The sequence below is a fragment of the Budorcas taxicolor genome, chromosome X (assembly GCF_023091745.1).
Source record: "Budorcas taxicolor isolate Tak-1 chromosome X, Takin1.1, whole genome shotgun sequence".
Lineage (NCBI taxonomy): Eukaryota > Metazoa > Chordata > Mammalia > Artiodactyla > Bovidae > Budorcas > Budorcas taxicolor.
The window spans coordinates 122,866,275-122,889,043 of NC_068935.1; the positions used below are offsets into that span (position 1 = coordinate 122,866,275).

Consider the following 22,769-nt stretch of genomic DNA (forward strand, 5'->3'; position numbering starts at 1 on the left):
CCCAGATCTGCTGCAGCGGCAACCATTCGAGTGCAGCACAGCACATCTGGATCACTGCCTGCCAGTTCACACTGCTTATGCTGCCCGAGGCTTCTGAGTCTTGGGCACACAGAATCACCTGAGGGTCTTTAGAGAAATAGCAACCCTCAGTGGCCTTAATCTCTGGGGGGAGTGCCTAGACGTGGGATTCTGTGACATGATTCTACTGCGCAGCTAGAAGCACTGGATTCTAGTCCCCTCCTCAAAGATGCCAAAGGAGGAAAGGAAAAAAATTCTGGATGCCCCCCCCCCACTCTTTACATACACATAGAGCTGAAGCGCTCAGATCCGAATAGGAGCACTCACGGTCACCTCACCTGCCATTTTTGTTTATGTACGTCGCTAAATAGCCATGGTCCTGCCAGGTGTGCACTGACTCCGTCATCCCCTGCTCCTGGAAAATGGACTGGAGGCCTTTCAGAATGGTCTCACCATCAGCTGGAGAACAGGGGGAAAGGCAAGATGGTCAGATGAAACACTGAGAAGCAAAGCACAGTTTGATGAATGAACTTTTGAGAAACCCTGAACAGGGCTATGGACATCACTTATCCCCTTTGTCATGAGCTAGAACTTTCTCAACACTATAGGGCGAGGCTGCAGATTACCAGGTAACACAGTAAGAATGGCAACACCAACCACAGAAGAACTGTGCCAAAAATGCAGACGGATAATTCAGCCAACTAGAAACAGCATAACAAAATGTTCAGCCTAGCCAGAAATCAAATAAAAACACGATAAAAGACATTCCACTTTAGATGAAATAACTTAATGAGGATCTAGAGTACTAGAAAAGGGTTTCCATCCACTGTTGATGGGTATCATAAATGACTTCAAAACTTTTGACTCTGTATTCCAGGTGTTCTGCAATAAGGATGCCTTGTTTTTTATTATTGGGGAAAAACAAAAGAAATTGCACCACTCAGTAACCTACTTTTAATTGGCAGAAACTGAACAATTCAATATGCTACAACTTGCTAAGCATTCTGATGCCCCTCTCTCCCATCCCACCGGCTACCCCCCAACCGCCACCAAAGTGGAGCTCAAGTCAAGGACTGAGATCAAGGTTATAGAAATTGCATTAACCTCTGCAGGTTTACTTGCATCCAGAATCTTCAAGAACATCTAACAGTATGATACTTAGATGAAAAGCAAAATGCAATTAATTCTCTAGTTGTATCTGCCAAAGTACTCATTCCTTGAGAAGGTTAAGATAAAGAACCACAATGAGACAAAAGGAGTTACTCTGTACTGTCCCATGAGCCCACCACAGGCTGATGCTTTTTCCACATGAAGGAAAAGAGGGCAGGCTGAGAAGCGTCAACACAAAGCACCCTGTGCTTAAACCAAGGGCAAAAAGAAAAAAAAAAAAAAAAATGGAAGATCCACAGTTGACCGCAGTGTGGTTTAACAAGAAAATTACACTAGAATTCCTTCCATAAACTAAGGAGTGCCAAAATGGACTGGAAGAATTCCTTCAATCTACACAGAGTTGATCTCCAATGACATTTGGAACACCTTCCAGTGCACTTACTGTGCACTGGAATGAGGGCTACAAACTAGGTTCAGAGCCCACACTGGGCAGCAGATATGTCCTATTCTGGCCTATGCAGACATTTGTAACATGTAAGTTAACTGGCGTTTGAAAACCAGACGATTTCATCTATTCCCACTGTTGAGGGTAGAAGAGTGACCCCCCCCCACCCCCGCCAAAATATATGGCCACATTCTAACCCTCAGAACTTGGGAGTGCAACCTGATCTGGAAAAGGGTTTTTGCAGATGTAGTAGTTAATTTAAAGATGCCGAGATGGATTATCTTCGAGTATTCAGGTAGGTCCTAATTCCAGTAAGTTCTTATCAGAGACTGAAGCCTGGAAGACATAGGAAGGAGGAGCAGGAACAGGTGAAGACAGGGAGAGACTGGCATGTGATGGCCACCAGCCAAGAACATGCAGAGCCACCAGAAGTTGGAAGAGGCCAGTGAGGACTTGCCCTAGACCCCTTAGGGCAGCGTGGCCCTGCTGATGCTCTGCTTTCAGACTCTAGCCTCCAAAACTGGGAGAGAATAGGCTTCTTGGAGAAGGAAATGGCAACCCACTCCAGTATTCTTGCCTAGAGAATCCCAGGGATGGGGGTGCCTAGTGGGCTGCCATCTATGGGGTCGCACAGAGTCGGACATGACTGAAGCAACTTAGCAGCAGCAGCAGCAGCTTGAAGTCACCAGTTTGTAGTACTTTGTTACAACAGCCCTGGCTGACTAATATACCCACCAAAATATAGACTTTAACTTTGCTTTAAAAAACAAAAGCAAAGCAGTAGCAAAGATGGCAGGGAAGGAGTGATTTCGTTCATCCTCTCCATTTCCAAACACAGAGCAATTAGGGTAGCACCGCCAAACCTCACGGACAACATTTAGAACAAAACTGAACGACAGGCTGTGTGTATGCCTACATAGCATGCCGTGTGTAGGCAGAGACAAGCATTCCCCGCCCAGAAACCTGTATGATACCACCAAGTGTGAGAGGAGCAAGTGGACACAGCAAAGGGACTTCAAACCCCCCATAAAAATACCAACAGGAGCTCACCCCAAAGGGAGGGGCCCCCTGCTTTCAGACGGTGCCGCCTGGCAGGCTATGGGGCCCAGGGTCGGGTCAGGGAGTGTGGGGTTAGCCGAGCCCTGTGCTCAGCCAAATGACCTGAGGCCTCTTCAGGAAGGGGCCTTGAGTCCCACATCAGGAAGCGACCCCTGGAGGGGCATCCACACCACTGCCCCACCCGAGCACAATCACTGCCCAATGCAAGAGGCGACCTCCTGCCCCAGGTAAGGCTCCCTCATTCCCAGCAAAACTCTATGTTTGGGAAACTCATTTGACAAAAAATAATCTAGCTGGCTTTGCTATTCTGAAAGTGGTTTTAGGAAGTTAAAAGGAGGAAGCTTGAATTTTATCCCCCAGAACCATGGTTTTAAGACTGAATTTGGCCCCTGGGGGGAAAAAAAATTCAATGTCAAACTTGATGCAAACATGTGATCTCGTTCTTTTTGGGTCTGAGAAGCCAGGGGTGGGGGGTCAGGCCACCGTGGAAGTGACCGAGCTGTGGGGCGGTGAAGACAAGTGCACCCGGCAGTACTTGAACTGTGACTAGGAAAGCCACTATGCAATTATTCAATCCCTCCTTGGCCAGAACAGATGTTTTTTGTTTTGAAAGTGTATAAAACAAATCATCACTCCCTGCAAATGGCCTCAGGCCCAAGTTCAGTTGGCACATTCCACAACTGAACACAAACCCCCATGATGGTGGAGGGGGCAGCGCCGGCAGGGCCACCCCGTGGGTCACTGGCCAGGCTGTGTGCTGAACCAGAGCCCCGGGGCTGAGCTGGAGCACACTCTATCCCTTGGGTAGGAAAAGGGGGTGTCTTTGTCTGGTACACACAAAGCCCTTGACTGCTAGCCAAGCCCAGCGTGGCGACCATCCTAGCAGAAAGGCAGAGGGGCTAACCTCCAGCCAGGTTGCAAACTGAAGAAAACACATTACAAAAGAAATCCAATTTAGTGTTCTTGTATGTCTATACTGTGGGCTTATTTCCCAATTCAGTAGAAATACCCTAGGTCTGAATGACCTTTCCGGCGGTCACTGCCGCCTAGCTCCTGTGGCCGTCAAGCGTGCCAGCCTTGCCAGGGACACAGGGATCACGCCATTTTGTCCACTGTTCACCTCATGTCATATTCACCTTCCTCCAGACCTGGGGGCTCCCTTGTCAGCCAAGCTGCTCCCAGCCCTTGGAGAAGACTCCAGAAAGCAGAGCTAGAGCTGAAACACCTACCTAGGATCTCTTTTCCAGAGCCAAGTTTTTAAAATGAAAACTGGAAGTCAAAGAAATGAATTCCAAAAGCCTTAACGAGGTGGCCTTCTTGGTCATCTTGATCCCAAGTGCTCAATAAATGTTTTGTGAGTCAAATGAAAAATTCATTTGGCTAAATTAATCATCCTATTTTTGTATCTTGTTGGAACACCCAGACCAGTAGTTTTCATAATCCTAGCTGTGCATTATAACCACCTGGGGAACTATAAAACTTCTGATGCCACATTCTACACCAGTTAATAGATAACTTTGAGGGTGGGACCCAGGCATCACATTTTTAAAGCTCCCTGGGAAATTCCAATATGCAGCCATGTTTGGGAACCACTGATCTAAACCACTAAATACAAAAAAGAAAACCAAACTCCATCTCCAAACTAATCACACTCAAGTCACCAAAAGGTTATATCGATAGAAATAGAAAAAAGTCCAAACTCCCTGCTAGCTATAGCCACCAGTTATAGCTACAGCCACTGCTCTGCAATTAATTATCCAATTTCAACCTCTATGCCTGTCTAGTAAGGAACATGTAACATGACCAAACAAAATGTACTTGCTGTAACAGAGTTACTCAACTTGGGTTGAAAATATGATGTGAATGATTACCCAAATTTGGGAATACAAGATAGCAATGTCATAAATGCCTACAAATCAGAAAATGTGAAAATAGATTCAATGATAAAAGAAATATAAGCACACCGGATTCAAGTCGACATGGTAATCCAAACTAGGCTAATAAAAATGTTGTTTGGCACAAGTTCTTAGAAAACTCTGCCCAAGCAAGAATGACGTTTAACTAGCGAAGCACTCAGACAGAGCCTTCCACAGTGCTCAGCAACACAGCGACCTGTCCCAGGGCAAAATGCGTCCTTTGTCCAACAGGCAACTCAATGTCCTCATTTCCAGACCACTGCCCACTTTGTCTGTGTTTATTCAACAAGAACTTAAGAGGAATCAACTTGGAGGTCTGGTCCAAATTAAATACACCACTATCAAAAGAAGGCCAGGGAAGACAAGGTTTCATCTCCCTGCCTCATTTTGTCCCAGAGACCCATTTATAGGCAGGCCTCTCTTGGGAGAATGAACCTCACTCCTCTTACCCTGGCCAAACCCCAAATCTGTATATCCAGCTGGAACCTTCTTCCCACCCTAATGCTCACCACACTGTCCTGATCTCAAGTCTGGAATCAAAACCCGGGTCAGACTTCCCTACTCCTTCCCACCAATAGTTAATAACCCTGCCACTTAAGATTGCCTGCAGAGACCCCCAGCTTCTCCCCCAAGTCCCCCACCAGAGCCTCTCTGCACCACTCAAACTCACTGGTCAGGACAGCCCTCACTTACTTCAAATAGACTGCATGGTAATCCAAACTAGGCTAATAAAAATGTTGTTTGGCACAAGTTCTTAGAAAACTCTGACCAAGCAAGAATGACGTTTAGCGACCACTGTCCACTGTTCACCTCATGTCATATTTACCTTTCTCACTTACTTCACCTTATTTCTTCAAATGTTAAAAAAGGAGATGACCCTTTACAGGGTCCCTATAAGGAGCCTGCACCAATGTTCAATCCCTCAAAATTAGGCACTGCCATTTAATCATTGATCCATAAGGTGGGCAGCCCTATGGACATAAGTTAAGTACATCAGCCATGTACTTACATCAGCCAAGCTTACTAGCCCAAATAGAAGAGAGAGTCCTGCCAATGAAATCCTATGACACTTGGTGCCCTGGCAAAAAGGCAGGGAAATATGCTCTGGTTAGATTTCCACTTCTTCAGCTTTAAGAAGCTAAGATACGGTAACCTCCTTAACTAAGCGAATTACATTAGAGAGGCTGGCCTCAGAAAATAAGCAATTGTCACACGTTCAGAAAAACTCTGGACTCTACCCCGTGACCATGACTTGCACCTTTAAGTTTTTTCTGACTTGAAATACTTCACCTAAGAAAATTCTGGACCTCAGGTGTGAGGGCTTTAAGCTACACAACACCCAGTCTCTGCCTCTGTGGGACCACCACCCTGCCACAACCCCACTAGTCCCCTCTGCATAATTAGGCTGCGTTCCTTTCTGCTCGCCCACATTTAAGCAGCACCTGGCTTATAAAAATTAGGACCGTCCCGCCCCCCAATTTTATTGTCTCCTAGGTCTCTCCCATGAAGCTCGAATAATTTAAGCTCCAAGAGGTTGTTAATTATTTCCATGGTTGCACCATGCCCAAGGGCTGAGGCCCCAAACCCAGCCTCCTTCCTTTCCACCTCCCACTCCCCCAACTCTGGAATTTCCAGAGCTCCCTGCCCTCCCTGATACTTGGTACCGGGTGCCCTCTGATCAACCTCCTCCACACACATCCAGGTCAGACAGCCCACCCCTACTCCCGCCTCCTCTTTTCAGACATCTGCACTCTCTCTGTGGGAGGATGGCCCTGAAGCTATTGGCAGATCTGTTTGCAGCTCCCCACAAGAGGAAGCACAAAGGCAGAGAGAGAATCCCTTTCCCCCAAACCGGAGACTCTGATGTGTCAGAGAACCTAAGAGCCAGGCGTGGGTTGTGCAGTTTACCAGCTTTCTGGTCTTCTTGATAGATCCCTAAAAGAGGAAGCAAAGGAAAAGGGACTCCGAATACAGTTGGAAATCAGTCGAGTATCTGCTTTAAAAGTCTTCCCAGGTATCCTCATCTTCACAGTGGTGTGTTCACAGGACCATATGCTTTGGTTACAACTCAGAACTGTACGCTCGAGTTTACTCTATCTAAAATATATCATGTTTAAAAAAAATCTTCCAGAGTTACCAACCCCACCGGCATAACCACTCTGAGAACAACAAAATAGCATAAGCATTCCTCATGGGCTCCGTTCCACCCCAGCTGACAGCCTAAGGGTTCAAGAACAACATCCTTTGAACACACACTGAGTATGCTAGATTTAAAAAAAAAAAGAATATTGTGAGGCAGAAGCAACAAAGCCACATTACTGAAATTAAACGATAAACAGATGTCTTCATAGTTTATCAAAACACACTTAAATTTAAAATTATGTTTTTAAAAAATTTAATTTTAACAACAGGTCTGTGTATCAGAAGACTTCTCAGACATTCAAAAACCTAATTCATTTCCAGGGATTAAAGTGAAGGTCAAGCAGGTGCTTCCTCAGTCTGTCTTAGGTTCAACAACTTGGTCATATAGTCCCCGTTTATAACAGCTGCAGGATGATTAATCTCATCACACAAAACCCACGCCAACAGGAATGTTCAAAGCAGCATGACTCACAGTCAAAAAGTGAAAACACCCAACAGCCCATCAAGTTATAAATGAATAAGCAAAGTATGATACTATCTACACCATGGACAATTATTTTGCCATGGAAGGAGTGTGATATTGACATAAGCTACAACACATGCTAAGCGGAAAAGGCCAGGTACAAAGGACCACACATTGTATGATTCCATTTATATGAAATGGCCAGCAAAAGTAAATCCCTAGAGACAAAAAGCAAATTAGTGGCTGCCAGGCCTGGGATATAGGGATCTACAAGGAATGAACGGAGCGATGGCAAAGGGGCACAGGGTTTCTTTCTAGAGTGACAAGAATGTTCTAAAATTGTGGTTATGGTCGCACAACTTGGAATATAATAAAAACCACTGAACTTTAATTAAGCAACTGTATGAGTCATATCTCTCAGTAAAGTGGTCCAAAAACATTCAAACAAACAAACGGCACTTTTATACTCTCAGTTACGGGGGCGGGGGGGGGGGCGTGTAATCAAAGCAACAAACTTCCAGAAGCTAGTTTCTACCCTTCGATCAACCATAAGACAGGCCCCAGAGACTTCCCTGGCGGTCCAGTGGTTAAGACTTCAAGCTTCCACTACAGGGAGTGCTGGATCAGTCCCTGGTCAGGGAATGAAGATCCTGCAAGCCACTCAGCCAAAGGAGGGAAAAAAAAAAAAAAACAGGCACCAGTCCAAAGGGGTCGCAAGGGGTGGTCTTCTGTACCCATCCCCACCAATCACCAGCCTCATCGTTGAGCGTGTGCTTGAAGGGCTGCCTCATGTAGATGCTGTCTGAGGCCTTGGAGATGGTTTCCTGCCACTAACACATGTCTGCAGCCCTTGGCAGTGCCTTGGGTGCGATCACAGCATTGAAGCTAGTTATGGATACTGTATTGTATATTTGAAAGCTGCTGGGAGAGTGGACCTGAAAAGTTCTCATCACAAGGGAAGTAATTTGTAATTACATGTGCTTACACATGTTAAGCAGACACTGGGCTATCATTTTGCAACATTTCCACTTATTGAATCATTACCTGAAATGTTATGTCAATTACAACTGCCTCAATAAAAATAAATAAATAAATCCCAGCATCAGGGTGGGACTGCAGAATTCTGAAAGGGACAATGACATCAACACTTTGGGCATATTTTCAGAGCACAGTTTCTGATATGCACAGAGAAGAAAAACTAAATCAGGAAAATATTAAACCAAACGACCTACTGAAGTTGAATTGACAGCCATACAACACAGAAATAACACCCTAGCTCTTTTCATGCAAACGTATGTTAAGCAAAACCATATGGGACTGTTTACAGTACCAGCCACAATGACTATTTCTTAAAACTCACACTGTGGTGCACTCAGGATACTGTCAACACATTGCTAATTGCTTTGCCACCCGGCCTCCCCTTTCCCACCGCAGGAGCAGTGAAAAGGGCATTTCTCACAGTCATGTGGGCCCCCAACACCTACTGGGGAAGTGGCAGGAGCCTGGCTCTATTTTTTTTTTCCTGCCTCTACTTTAAAATAACAGCAACTTAGAAACAATCTCCTTAAGAAACTAGAGGAGGATTTAAAAAAGAGTAATCTATGAGACACAACTGTCATCCCTCTATACTCTGGAACCAGAACACTAATACCACCATAGTGTAGCTCTTCTTCCTGGTATGGCCATTTCCCTGAAGACTAGGAGACTTCAAAGTACAGCCACCACCCGCAAGGCTCAGTGGGCAAAGGGAGGGGGGACTCTCCAGTCCTCACATCCTGACTTAGCCCACGTGGGAGGCTAAAACCAAGAGTTATAAAATGAAGCAAAGAAAAGGGAGACTAGGCAAAAGCCTGGCTTTCTTTTGGTGCGGGGGGAGCTGACACTTTTTGTTCGTGGCCAAAAGGCGCTGAACATCAAGCCACTTGCCCTCTCCTGGGAGCCGCTGGAGAAACGCCATGTCCCTGGCTTTCAGGGTCAAAAGAAGGCAACCGGCCCAGAGGTCCGTGGAGGAGACTAAAGGAAGATCACCAGGTCAGAGGACACAGAGAAGAGGTCACGGGCACAATAAACCCTCTCGCAGGGTCAGGCTCACCCTGACAGACAGGAAGGGGACATTCAAGGGAGCTAAAGCAGGCCCAGCAGCACCCCCAAAAGGACAAGCAGGTGCCAAGAGGGGAAGGACAGGGTCTGAGGTTAGAGGACAGAAGACCTGAGGCGCCTGGCCCAGGACGACCGAGCTGCTCCTGTGACACTTTAGTTCAATAATGCTGTCCACCGCGGGGCATGGAGAGGGGTCCAGCCACCACCTGCCACCTCCCCCAATCTCCCAGAGCGGCAGGGGGAGGGCACCCGACAGGCTGACCCAAGGAGGCACAGCCTTCGACTCCACTCCAAAGGAGAACAAGATTTCTTTCCCAGAGTAGAAAAGGTAGGATTTTTTTTTTAAGTCCAGGAAGGATGAAATAAGTTTCACTTAAACAATATGAATATCCAGCTTTCTTCCCACTAACTTTAGGTGGGCAGGCTCTCTCCCAGCTCAGACCTATTATGAAAAACATGTATGTTGCTATTAAAAAAATGCTACGGTTTCTGCCAGAGTTTTTACGCTAGGCTGCAAATCAACCATGAAATACGATTTCCGGAGATAAAGCAGTTTGGACTTTGTAAACTCGGATGTCAAAAATCACATTCATGTCAGAAATGCCCCGAGGCAGCCCAGGCACCCTCCTTTGCTCTGGCTTTGGCTAGGCCAGACTCAGCCAAGTCGACACCCAAGTCTGCCCACCTCAGAAGGGCCCAGGGGGTGCCTGCAAAGTGAATGCGGCTGGAGAATGGCACAGCAACAAAGACAGAGGGCACAGGGAGGGGCATGTGCTACGACAGATGGCAAGGCACCTGGGACCTGTACTTGCACATTTTCCAGACGGCTCTGAAGCTGGCTTAGATATCTAAAGGCAGCGGTGAGCAGGCTCGCTTTGTGAAGGGCCACACAGAAATGACCACAGGCTTCGCAGGCTGAGTTGGGTCCTGTCACAAACGTTTGTATGCAACTGAATTACTGCCCTTTAAAAAGGCAGAGGGAACTCCCCGGTAGTCCAGTGGTTAGGACTAGGCATTTTCACTACCAAAGGCCTGGGTTCAGTCCCTGGTTTGGGAACTTAGATCCCATAAGCCTCTGCAGCATTGCTGGAAATTTTAAAAAAAAAAAAAAAGTAAAAAGGCAGAAATCATTCTTAGCTGGAGGACGGTACAAAAAGATGCCAGAAGGGCAGGTTTTGGTCCAAGGGCCTTAGTTTGCTGACCCCAAGTCTGAGATCTTTTCCAATTCTAAATTCTTAAACAACAAGCACAGGGATGCTCAGCTGTAATTCAACAAGCTGAATTTCCAGAAGTGACATTCTGGAATTCGAGACTGGAATAATCCAAGGAACATTTTCTACATTTAACTTAGCAACTTACTAAATATGGAAAAAAATAACAGCTAATAACCTGCATAACTAAGAACCCTGCATTTTAAGGAATACATAAAAGTTACATTAGTAACTAATAGGAATAGCCTCACACTAGAGAGTTAAGAATATTTTAAAGTATCAGCCTTCATTTTAAAGTCTCAACTCACGAAGCTATGCTCCCACTTCAAGGACTTGGAAAAAGCGAAGAAGAAACCCAAAGCAACCATGTTGACGTATGACAGAAACCAACACAATATTATCCTTCAGTTAAAAATAAATAAAAAACCCAAAGCAAGGAGAGGAAGGGAACAGGATAACAGCAGAAATCGATGAAACTGAAAGCAAAAAACCATAGAGAAATCAGTGAAGCAAAAAACTGTTTCTTTGCAAAGGTCAATAAAATTGACAAACTCTAGCAAGACTGATGCAAAAAAAAAAAAAAAAAGATACAGATTACCAGTATGAGGAACCAAAGAACTATCATTCCAAATACTGCAAACACCAAAAGGATAATAAGGGAATCCTACAAACAACTGTATACACATAAATTTGACAATTTAAGGAAATGAACTAATTCCTCAAAAAACACAAACCACAACCCGCCAGTATGAAACAGGTAATCTGAACAGCCCTATAACTTAGGAAATTGAACTTGAAATTTTAAAATTCCAAATAAAAGAAATCTTGAGGCCCAGATAGTTTCACTAGAGAATTCTACCACATATTTAAAGAATTAAACACCAATTCTACATAATCTCTTACAGAAAATAAAAAAGGAGAGAACACTTCCAAATTCATTTTATGAAGCCATTACCCTAACAGCAAAACAAGACAAAGTTAGCCCCAAAAGAGAAACCTACAGACCAGACCCCTCGTGAATAGAAACACAAAAATCTTTAACAAATTCTTTAAATCCTTAATTAATTTAGCAATACAGGAAAATTATTATGTACCATGACCAAATGTGATTTACTCCAGGTATACAAGTTCAATACTTTAAAAAAAAATCAATCTGACATACCATATTAATAAATTAGGGAAGAAAATAAAAACACATGGTATTAATTGATGAGGAAAAGTATTTGATATACTTCAACGCCCATTCAAAATAAAAGCTCCCAGAAAATAAGAACAGAGGGGCACGTCCACAACTTGATAAGGAGTTCTCTACAAAAAAAACCTACAACCAGCATCTAACTTAACATTAATGGACAGAATGCTATCAGTAAGGAGACAAGAATGTCTGCTAAGTACTGAAAGTGCAGCCAGCTCAATAAGGCCAAGGCATCAAGATGTACTCACGGTGACAGAGCTAATAAGTTAAGTGGTAAAGCTAGGATCCAAACTCAAGCAACTGGGCTCCAAAGATCCAGTGCTTTTAATCTCAGCACAGTTTTGTCTCCTTTAGTTATATATAGGAAGAGAATAAGCCATTTGTCTCACATACCAACACATCAACAGAGGTTACCTACTTGTCATAAGATCAGAGATCTGGGTTTTTCCCCATTTCCCTACACCCTGTAGGTAGTCAAAAATGAGCACATAACTTAAAACGAAAACACCTAAAAAGACAAATGTATAAACCAATACTTGAACAGCTTCTGCAGTTTCTTCAAGGAAAGCCATACCCTCTATGCAAAGAAAAATAATATGCATGTGAACTCTATTAACAATTTAACATCCACAAAATGGTTTCTTTTTAAATGACCTATCATATTCCAAACAGAAAAATTGGTGTTAAGCTCTTTTTCTCTCCGACCTAGACAGACCCCATTTAGAACATCTAACACTTGGACTGACAGGCCCACGACTTCCTACAACCCCAGAACTAACTGGGCCACTTAGCTACAGCATTAAACAGTTCAAAAATTCAGTGTTAAACCCCTACTGTTTTCCCAAGTGTGATCCACAGCACTGGTTCTAAGAAAAGGGGTCCCATAAGTCAGTCACAGGATGTAATACACAGCACGGTGACTATGCATTGGTGACTATAGTTAACACCATACTGCATATTTGCAAGTTACTAAGAAGAGATGTTAAAGTTCTCACCAGAGGAAAAAATAATTTTCAAATTATGTATGGTGCCAGATGTTAACTAGACTTACTGCAGTGATCATTTTGCAATATGTACACATATCGAATTATGACGCTGTCCATTATGACGCTGTGAATACAATACACCTCAATAAAAAAAGAGAAAGGGCCCCATGGTGAACCCAGTTTGAGATCTCTTCTAATATTTTCTAGAAATTCAGAATGCCCATTATCTTATCAGTACTGCTTGACCACTGTGATCTGCATTTGGTGTTAAATGTAACAGTAGCCTAGAAACTGCTCAGGAGTCTCACAGGAGAAATTTCCACTCCAAGGGAAAAGAGAGTCATGCAACAGAAACCCATGGAAGTGTTATCTTAAAAATCAAAATGTCTTCTTAAACTTCTGCTTTAGTAACTTAGAGTGGTCCTTTAAGCAGACCAACCTTCCAATCACATGCCAACCCTTTATTTTCTGCCTCTTTTTTTGCCAGCAAAACTTTCCTTATCTTTCAGTAAGTGAAATTCACACCTCTTTATAACTGATCATCTTTACCCACTGGCAGAATTTCAAAGTGCTCAGCGCTAAGTATTGCAATTGGTGTGAAGTGTTTTATGTATCGCTTGACACTCTTCCAAATATTTTATTGGACATCCCACCCAACAACACAATGTGTGGGATTCTGGTATCATTGGTGCCTTTATGCAAAGGGTGAAATTAAGGTACATGGGAAACTACCCAAAGGGTCAAGTCAGCTCAGGATCCCAGAATATGCTACTGGATCTTACCAGCTCCTTTTGACTTTGCAACTTAGTGCATAAATATCTTTCATCACAAGTACAGCCACTAGTTCAGGGGCTCTTTCCAGACCATAAGCGACATCGTCAGTTTAACGAAATGCAAGCCCACCACAACTTAGGGCTGCAGAGTTGTCTTTTCCCGGGGTCTGGAAAAGCGCCTAGCTGTAAGGGTTTAAAAGAGCATTTGTGCAATGGTTTACATACTTGGTTTGCAGAATTCAATTGAGGAGGTTTCCCGACTTTTCAAAAGAACTGAGCCTGTAATTAAACTACCATGAAATGGTGGTTGGAGCCACAGCACACACCAGCAGGTTTAGGTTACAACTGCAGTGAAATGGTGGATTAAAATGCCTAGAATATGCGTGACTCCAAAAACTAAACTCAATAATAGCTTTATTGAACACGTTTCTAAACAGATGCTCAACCACAATCCAGTAACTTTCAAACTAATCCTTACCTGCCAAGGGTTATTATAACCACGGTGGTCTCAATTCAAATTACAAAGTCCATAATTACAAATCTTTCCATGGTCCCAAGTTCAATACCAAAAGCTCTAACTATTCAAAGTTTTGAGAGACCACAGCACTTCAGTCTACCTCCCAAGAAGGTAGGGAAGGCCTTCAAATAAAACCATTTGCATTATACAATTAAGAGGGACTTCCCTGGCAGGCCAATGCTTAAGACCCTGCACTTCCACTGCAGGGGGTGGGGGTTCGATCCCCGGTCAGGAAACTAAGACTCCACATGCTGCATATGGCAGCCAAAAAAAAAAAATAGGAGACAAAGAACATTCCAAACTGCTAACTCCTCCACTGCAAAATGAAACCAGCTTTCCCCCGCAAAAATAAAACAAAAAACCCACAAGACAAACCATCTACCAGTTGATTAAACTGGAAAACACTTTTTAAGAAACCATCACCTGCAGAGCTTCAGATTACTTGAAAAAAATACCTCTTGTTAGCTGGGGTGGGGATTATTCCTAATACCTGGATTATAGAGTCACTTTCTTAAACAGCTATCATCCTTTCCAAAGCATCTAAAACAACTAGAAAACTACCAAGTAAGAACTAGGTGAGGATTTTTGATATAAAGCAAAAGTATTAACAATTTTACCATATGCTACCTCTATAGGCTTAAAGATATGGGTATAGTTTCAGAACTGTACTTGAAAAAACCATTAAGGTTTACACAATTTTTAAATGGCAAGCTCACAAGATGAATTCCGAGCAATGTGCAATTATTCAGCCTGGGGTCAAACAGAGCACGATCAGAGAGCTCTTAAGAGTCTTGCAGAGCTGGGAGCGAAGAGCATGCCAAACGTAGGCTGACTCCAAGGAGGGACCTCCCCAGGCAGACTAGAAAACATTTTCAAAGGCAATTAAGGTATGAGAGAATACCTACGTAACACAAAAAATACCTTCCCTGGGGCTGCTGGAAAATTAATTCTAAGTCCAGGTGCTATGCGGAAGCACAAGGAGTGTGAGACTCAAGAGTATGTTGGGTGAGGATACAGAATGGGTAGAAATGGACCTTCACGGACCCTGCAAGTGCTGATAAGGAGTCTCAAGTCATTCTGTAGCATGATGAGTCACAGAAAGGCTTTGAAATGGGAAAGGGGGCAGGGATCTGTCGACTGAGCCCTTCCCCAACAAGGGAGACAAGTTGAGAGATTGTGTCCATGAACAGTAGCCAGGGAAAAGGTGAGCACGGAATTTGAGAGGGTAGCAGGTACAAGCCACAGGACTTAAAAGACATGGATGGGCACGGTTTCTGGTACAAGGGGATTTTTGTTTTTAATGAGGATCCTATTACTGTGTGGTGTTTCTCATACTTAATCACCATCAGAAGTGCTGGGAGGAAAGCTGGTTAAAAATATAAATTCCAGGTACTAACCAGCCCTCAAAGACTGTGATTCATGTCAGTCTAGCGTGGGGCCTGTGAATGCCTTTTTCCCACTCAGCAGCCGCCCCAAGTTTTATTGTTAAATCAGGGGTGTGGGTGTGGGTGGTGTCATGGTGGTGGATAAAATGTAATGGGACAAAGATAATGATAATGCTGAAGAGGAAGGGAGAAAGCTTTTTCTACTCTTGAACAAAAGAACAAAAAAGCTAGATGCAATCAAAACTGACTTAAGTTTTATGCTTATAGCAATAGCTACTGAAAATACACAAAGATGATATGTTTCCACCAGAAAGCAGCTCAGTAAACACATACAAGAACAGGAGCTTGATGGAGAGATCGATGGTTCAGGAACTCAGGGAGGGAGGGTCACCTGAACCCACAGGCTTTGCTGGGTAGGCAGCGCTAATCGACCTCAGTACAAACCTCAGGGGAAGGTAAGGCCCATCCTCCACCCCGCCCGCACCGCGGAGACTTCCAAAAAGGACCAGGGAAATTTGGCTAATGATTTGCCGCCCAGATTACAGCTTGGTTAGAACTTACACTGGGGATTCCTCTACCTCAGCACCACAGGTATGATGGCTTGTCAGTACTGTGTCAATGTTTAGCAGCATCCTCGGCCTCCTGGATGCCGACAGCACCTGACCAAGCGGAGGGAACATAGTGATAAATTGGTGGAGGGTGCAGCAGGGGACATGGCCACTGAGAAGGCATCACAGTTGTGGAATGAACAAAAAGGCCTTGGAATCAGAGAGACAGGGCTGTGAATCACAGATACCCCACTTAAGAGAAAAACTTCTATGTGCTTATGTGTTCACCTTTAAAATGGGGATAAGAGAACCCACCATATAGGGCTGTTGTGAGGATTACATAAAATAATGTCTTCTGAGCTTCAGGCAGTGCCTAGCCCAGGACACAACTAGTAAACATTGGCTTTCATGTTTTCAAAAAGATGTTTTGATGAAGCAGGGACATTTGCTTACAGCTTTGGCCTCAGTGGAAGTGAAGTGGCTCAGTCGTGTCCGACTCTTTGCAACCCCATGAACTGTAGCCTACCATGCTCCTCTGCCCATGGGATTTTCCAGGCAAGAATACTGGAGTGGGGTGCCATTTTCTTCTCCAGAGGGTCAAACCCAGGTCTTCCGCATTGTAGGCAGACGCTTTACCGTCTGAGCTACCAGGGAAGTCCTAACCTCCTCCCAAAAGGAACAATATAGAGAAATGACAGTCCCAGTCCTCTCTCGAGCTCCTAGGATCTATGGGTTGATGGACTCCCAAAGGGCCACTGGACACAAATCAGAGGCACTGGGAACACAGATGAGAAAAATATATATCCTTATTTTCACTAATTGAAACTTAACATTTTATTCATTGCTGCTTGTAAAACCACACATTACCAACCACCTGGCCATTGTCACAACAGAAGCACAGTTTTTGTTTATCAAATAATAGCTGAAATACCTATTTTCATGGCTCTACTTCAAAATTATGGAAATTATGAGGCCCGAAGCTAGACTATGTTTTAATGCATTACTAAAGAAGCATATATTACTATTTACTATGCCACATATTAGAGGGTTTATTTTGAAGATGTTCTTTAAAAAAAAAATGGGTTATTTTACACATTTAAAATTCTTATGCTGTGAAGCGTTCCACAGGCTTTCCCAATGAGGGTTAAAGGTGATACGATTTAAGAACCCCTACCCTACACCTTTTTTGGCTAAGCCCTTAATTCCCAGGGAGACTTATGTTGTTTTTGTGTTTGTTTTTGGCAGTGGCACCCGCTTGCAGGATGATCTCAGGCCCTAACCAGGGATTGAACCCAAGCCATGACAGTTGAAAGCCCAGAATCCTAACCATGAAGCCATCAGCGAACATCCATGTTCTTAATTTATTAAATAAGGTTTTTGTTATGAAACTAATTTGTTCATTTGAATGACACAAGTCACTTTGTTTCCCTACCTAAACTATAGATCAGTGGTCCAAAAGGCGGACCCAATAGCATTGGCCACATTTCTCCACTCCGGACCCATTCTCCACATTCTAGAGGTAAACGTGTGCCTGGTTTTCATCTAGTGGACTTGAACTAGCTTTCCACCTTTAACATAACACCAATCAGGTATTGTATTTAACCAGTACTTCTCAAACATCTATAATGTATCAGAACCAACAGGTCTGCATCCCAGACCATGAAGGTCAGCTTCCAAAGATACTCCCACAGCCCAGGGATGAAATGGACATGAAAAAGAAGACTGCTACCTTGCCAGGGCAGGCAGAAGTCACGCGCACCTCACTCTCCTCTATCTATAAAGCACACTTGCCGGCTGCCTGATGTAAACGAACCACGTGTCCTCCACCTGCCCAGAGATGCTTAAGCTATACCGATGTGGGACATGTTTATTCTTGTTAGCCTCAGGCTGAGAAATCACAAAGTGTTTTCTGGGCTCAAGGGTCTTCACAGTCGAATACTTCACTTACAAGATCAAAGATGAGATTTTTTTTTTTTCAGCAGAAATTAAAATTTCCTGAGTTACCTCATCAACCAGAACTAAACAGGCACAGCCAGGCCCAACCTATAATTGGCTGCAATGGCCCAGTGGCTGCTGGGCACTAGCTGGCTTGCAGCGGTAACTGTTATACAGAATCGCAGCAAAGTAAAATAACTAAGTGGTTCAAGTTTAATTCCATTAAAATCACATCATGGAACTGGAGCACTAGGAAGAATTACTGACAAACGGGAAGAAGAACATGATTCCAGGCTCCACAGGCATTTGACTCACCCTTGAGTCACATCCAATACTCACATGCCAAGAGTAATGTCTTTTGACTCATTATTATCAATTAAAATAAATGTTTTTGGAGACCTCACAGGTGGTAGACTTCTCACCAAGTGCCCCTTATTGAGAACCAAAAACTTTGATCCTAGTTTAGCCAGATCCCTTTATTTCACAAGGGTGGATACCTAAGGACACCAAGAGTGACATGACTCCCCCCAAAATCAAGTGATGGGGGAATACAATAAGAATCAGGGTTTTCCTTCTCCCAAAACAGTTCTGCAGGGACTCAAGATCTAACATAGATGCATACTCACATGTCCCCTTAGTATCTCTTTTTCTTCACCTTGCCATCAAAACTTTTTCATCTTGAAGATTAACAATCTGGAAATTAAGAGTAACTGGCTGGGAATTCTCAATCTTTTTTTTTTTTTTTTTAATTTTCTCTCAACACAACTAAATTATTTAGATACTACTTCCCCACCTCACCAACTTCGAACCTGCCAGCTTCTTTCTCCTGCTCCCTTCCAAACTGCAGGTCCAGAGTTCTCTCTCCCTCTCTAGCCAGTGACTGCCCCAAATGTACAAGTTCTCTAGTTTTTCCTCTGGCTTCTACAAAGGAACACAGAAGGCCATTGGGAACGGCCTGAATTAAGCTGAAAAGTGTTTAAGGCTTCAAGCAAGGGCACTTAGATTGAGGGAAGTGCCAAATCTTCCAGCCTCATCGTTACCCTCCTGACAGCCTAGAAAACCCACGTTCAATGAGAAAAGGTGTTCATACATGCTTGTCACCAAAAACTCAACTTATAAGCTGAGTGATCTTGAACCACTATTTCTTCCCCAAGCCTCACTCTCCTCACCTCTAAGTTGTGTATGCTAGAAGCTTCACTAAGCCCTAAAGCTAGCAGGCTAATTACTCAACAAAACCTTTTTAGCTATCTGCAATCACCATTTCATCTCCTGATTCTCCCCAGGCATCTCCAGCCCCACACCAGAAAGGAGCGAACTAAGAAATGCTTTTTTCTCCTTCTCACTTCCCCACCACCCAAATAACCTGATACTACTTAACAACCTTGCAGCGTTTTACAGAAACTCCACTGAAGAGTCCGGAGCAGGGGAGCCCTACGAAGTGTGCACTGTCCTCCATTGTTACCACAAGGCTCAGAAAGGTTGAGAAAGTTACAACCAGAGCCAGTCAAGACACGACGCAAACGTAGGTCTTCCTTCTGTCCCTAAAGTCTTACTTTTTCCCTCTTATCTTATGCCTTTGGAAAACGTTTACATAGGGAGAATGCTGAGTGAGTACTCAGAAGTTAAAAACGGGGGGGGGGGGGGGGGGGTTGGGCTGGAGGAGAGAAAGTGTGAAAGTAATGTTTGTAACAGTAACAGAAAAGGTGGCTCTAGCCAATAAGGAGGAAGACAGTGAAAAAGCAAGACCTGGGTGAGACCTCCAAGTGGGGTGGACGGGAAGCGCAGATTCAAGTCTGCGGCACTCACAGGTTTAAAAACCACCAGAAAAAAGACCAGCAGTCCTACCCCTCCCCCCCCACCCCGTGTTAGAAGCACCAGGAAAAGGCGTGCAGAATACCCTTCGTCTCCACGATTCCTGCAGTCGGTCCGGACCTTCCCAGCCCTCTGTTCTGAACGGCTCGCGGTCTACGAAGCCTCCCTGATCCCGAGACTTAACAGTTCCCGCGCTCGGACCTCAACCCCCCCACCCCGCCCAATAATAATATAATCATCGTTTCCTTTTCCCCTGCCCCGTTCCTTTCCGGGGGAATCTGTCTCCTACGCAGTTGTCTGAGAATTCTGCGAGCGCGGCGCGGTCCTGCCCCAGGCCAGCTCCCACGAGGGGAGCCCCCGCCCCCGGGGAATTTACCCGCCTCAGGGAACTGGGAACGGGGAACGGGGAACAGCCCGTTCCCCCCCCACCACCGGAGTCTTCCTCTCGCGCGGGGGACGCGAGGGGACCCCCACGAGGCCGGCCGATCCCTCGTGGGACGCGGGTGGACGACCCGGGCCCCGGAAGGCGGCTCGGTCCGAGTCGAGGAGGGAGCCGGCGCGGCCCCTCCGGGCCCCGCGCTCCCGCCGGGACCGAGCGCGGCGGGAGGAGGAGCGCGGCCTCCGCGCGGGCGCCGGTGCACGCGGCAGCCGGGGAGACGCCCGCGCCGGGGCCGGGGCCGCGCGGCCGTCCGCATTGTTCGGCCCGCGGCGCGCGCCCCGCCCGGCCCCGCCGGCCCCAGCTCGCTCGGTGGCGGGAGCGACAGGGCAGGTGGCGGGCGCGCGCCCTCACCTTTGGCGCCGAGCTTGAAGTCGAGGGTGCTGTGCCGTGCTGCTGCCATAGTGAGGCGAGGCCCTGGGCCATGCCTGGGGGAGACGGCCGGGGAGACTGGGGGGGCCGCGCGGCGTGTCAGGCTGCGGCCGGCGGGGAGTGCGCCGTGCCGGGGAGGCCGAGGGTAGGAGGTGGGAGGGGCCGCCGGGAGCCACCCGGGGCGCCGGGGGCGGGGTCGGGCCCGCCTCTGGGAGGGAAGAAGAGGACGACCGCAGCCCGGGACTCGGAGCGCCGGGTGTGAGGCCGCGCGAAGGCAATGGTGGAAACGTGGGCGCCGTGCTCCCCGGCGTGCGTCACCAATGGCCGCGCCCCGCGCGGAGGATCGGGCGGGCACTCCCGCCATCCGTTAGGTCACCTTAGGTTTAAACCGCGCAGCACGACTTCCGGGGGGCCCACCCCCCGCACTTCCCCCAGACCGGCCCCCAAGCCCAGGCCCCTCTGATTTCCTGGCCAAGCCAAGAAAAAGAAATGCTTGGATCCACCCTGGAGTCTAAAAGCACTGCCGCCTTTTTCTTAACTCTTCAAATGCTACAATTTAATCCATTAGAATTGTCATTTCCATTATCATCAGCCGGGGCCGGCTCTGCGTTTCAGCACCGAATAGAAAGCTCTTGGGTATTACATGTTAGTTACCTACGTTTTTTGTGAAAAATGGGCACCGGGAAGAAGCAAGTGAGAGGCAAACGTGGTTAATGTTAATTTGAGAAATTACAGCTTCTAGAGTTGCTCGTCCATCACTGATGGCTGGCTCTGTTCATGGCAGTGAACCTTTCTGCTGCGGGCTTCTCTATGACTTCGGGGCTCTGGCTGGTATTCAACAAGATGTGCAAAGGAGAGGATATCAGTATCTGGGCACTAAAGCCTTCTTGATGACACTATCACTGGGCAAAGGCCTCCATCATCACATCAGTCCTAAGTGCCTCTCGCTGCGTTCCCAAGTTCCTCAGGAATTGCTGAAATGGCCGGACAAAGCCTAGATCAGTGAACTCTACCTCCTTGTTACAAGCCCAGGGCGAACCTAGATATTAAACTCTTCTCTTCTGCAAACACTCCCTATTGGCTATTTTGCCAAGTCCTTCACCTTTCGTCAAGAACTGGGCCAATTTCTTCATCAGTGGCCTTCGATAGACCATCCTGTTAAGAACTGGATCTGCTTTCAGCCCCCACATTGATTTTCTCCTGCCCAGGCCACCTGTTTGTTGCCCTGAATGGTTTGCTTTCTTCTGTGGATCCCAGGGTCCTCAATTTCAGTAGCTATTCTGCTATCTTGGCCTTCAGTCTCTAATCTTCAGACTGCCGCTCCTGTTTGCTTCCTGGAATGTTCTCCAGTTCTGGCCATTCCTCTGGAGTTAGGGCCCTGGGAACCCAGTTGTCCTTGTCTGCCATGTTGCAGGGGCAACAGGGCTCTGACAGGCCTCCTCAGGCTCAGAAGGGTCCTATACTTGGTTTAACTTTCTGCTCTCACTGTCTTGAAATTGTTAATAAATCTTGAACGAGGGGCCCCTTGTTTTCATTTTGCACTGGGCCTACAAATTATGTAGCCAGTCCTGCTTAACAGCTTTTGTCTTGGCAAGACAGCTGACAGCGGCCGGAGCTAGTGCCGGGCCTTGACTCTGCAGGTGCAAAACAGACAGAGAGGAAAATCAAGACACTCGGCCATTAACTCATCAGACAGCCACAACAAAAGCGGAGTTTAACAGAAATGCTTCATAATGTTAGCATAGCATCAGGGATAAATGGGCCTTGAAATGGAGCCAGCATTGGTGGGGTAATTTTCAGCATGTTTACAATGGCTGTATCACCTACCAATGACAGGATCCTGGCAAGATTGTTAAAGGTAGGACATGGACAGGAATCAAAGGCTTGAGGCCTTTTTAAATAACTCCAACTGGACTGTGAGTACCTATCTGGATTCTGGAAGGTGTTCTGCTTGCCTGGGTTTTATAATCTAGGCCCTTCGCTTCAAGGCCTGTTAGAGGACGAATAATCACTTTGTTTGTGGGAACTGTTTGTATTAGAGTTGATTGATGTCTTCTGTGCAACTGTGGTCACATCAGAGAATTCAGCAACTTATCCTGCAACAAAAAAGCAGAAGAAGGACTTCCATGGTGGTCCAGTGGCTGGGGTGTGGGATCTAGTTCCCCAGTGCAGGGGACCTGGGTTCCCCGCATTGGAGAACTAGATCCCACATGCCATGACTAAAGAGCCCACATACTGCAACAATCTGACCCAGTACAGCCATTTTAAATAAATAAATTTTTAAAAAGCAGAAGAGACTTACCCAACTCCAGCCTGCATTTTCGAAGCAACTTCCTCATCATCAAC

General features: G+C 45.8%; 1 protein-coding gene across 1 annotated transcript in view; it reads right to left on the reverse strand.

Annotated features, from left to right (window-relative positions):
* Positions 1–20,561, reverse strand: part of SMS (spermine synthase) — a 49,446-nt gene extending 28,885 nt beyond the window's left edge. Inside the window, exons 1-2 of the mRNA XM_052663181.1 lie at positions 20,406–20,561; positions 357–477 (exon numbers count right to left, since the gene is read on the reverse strand). Coding sequence (XP_052519141.1) covers positions 357–477; positions 20,406–20,454 — 170 coding nt within the window. The 5' untranslated portion in view covers positions 20,455–20,561. The remainder of the gene's footprint in view (positions 1–356; positions 478–20,405) is intronic.
* Between the last annotated feature and the right edge of the window lie 2,208 nt (positions 20,562–22,769).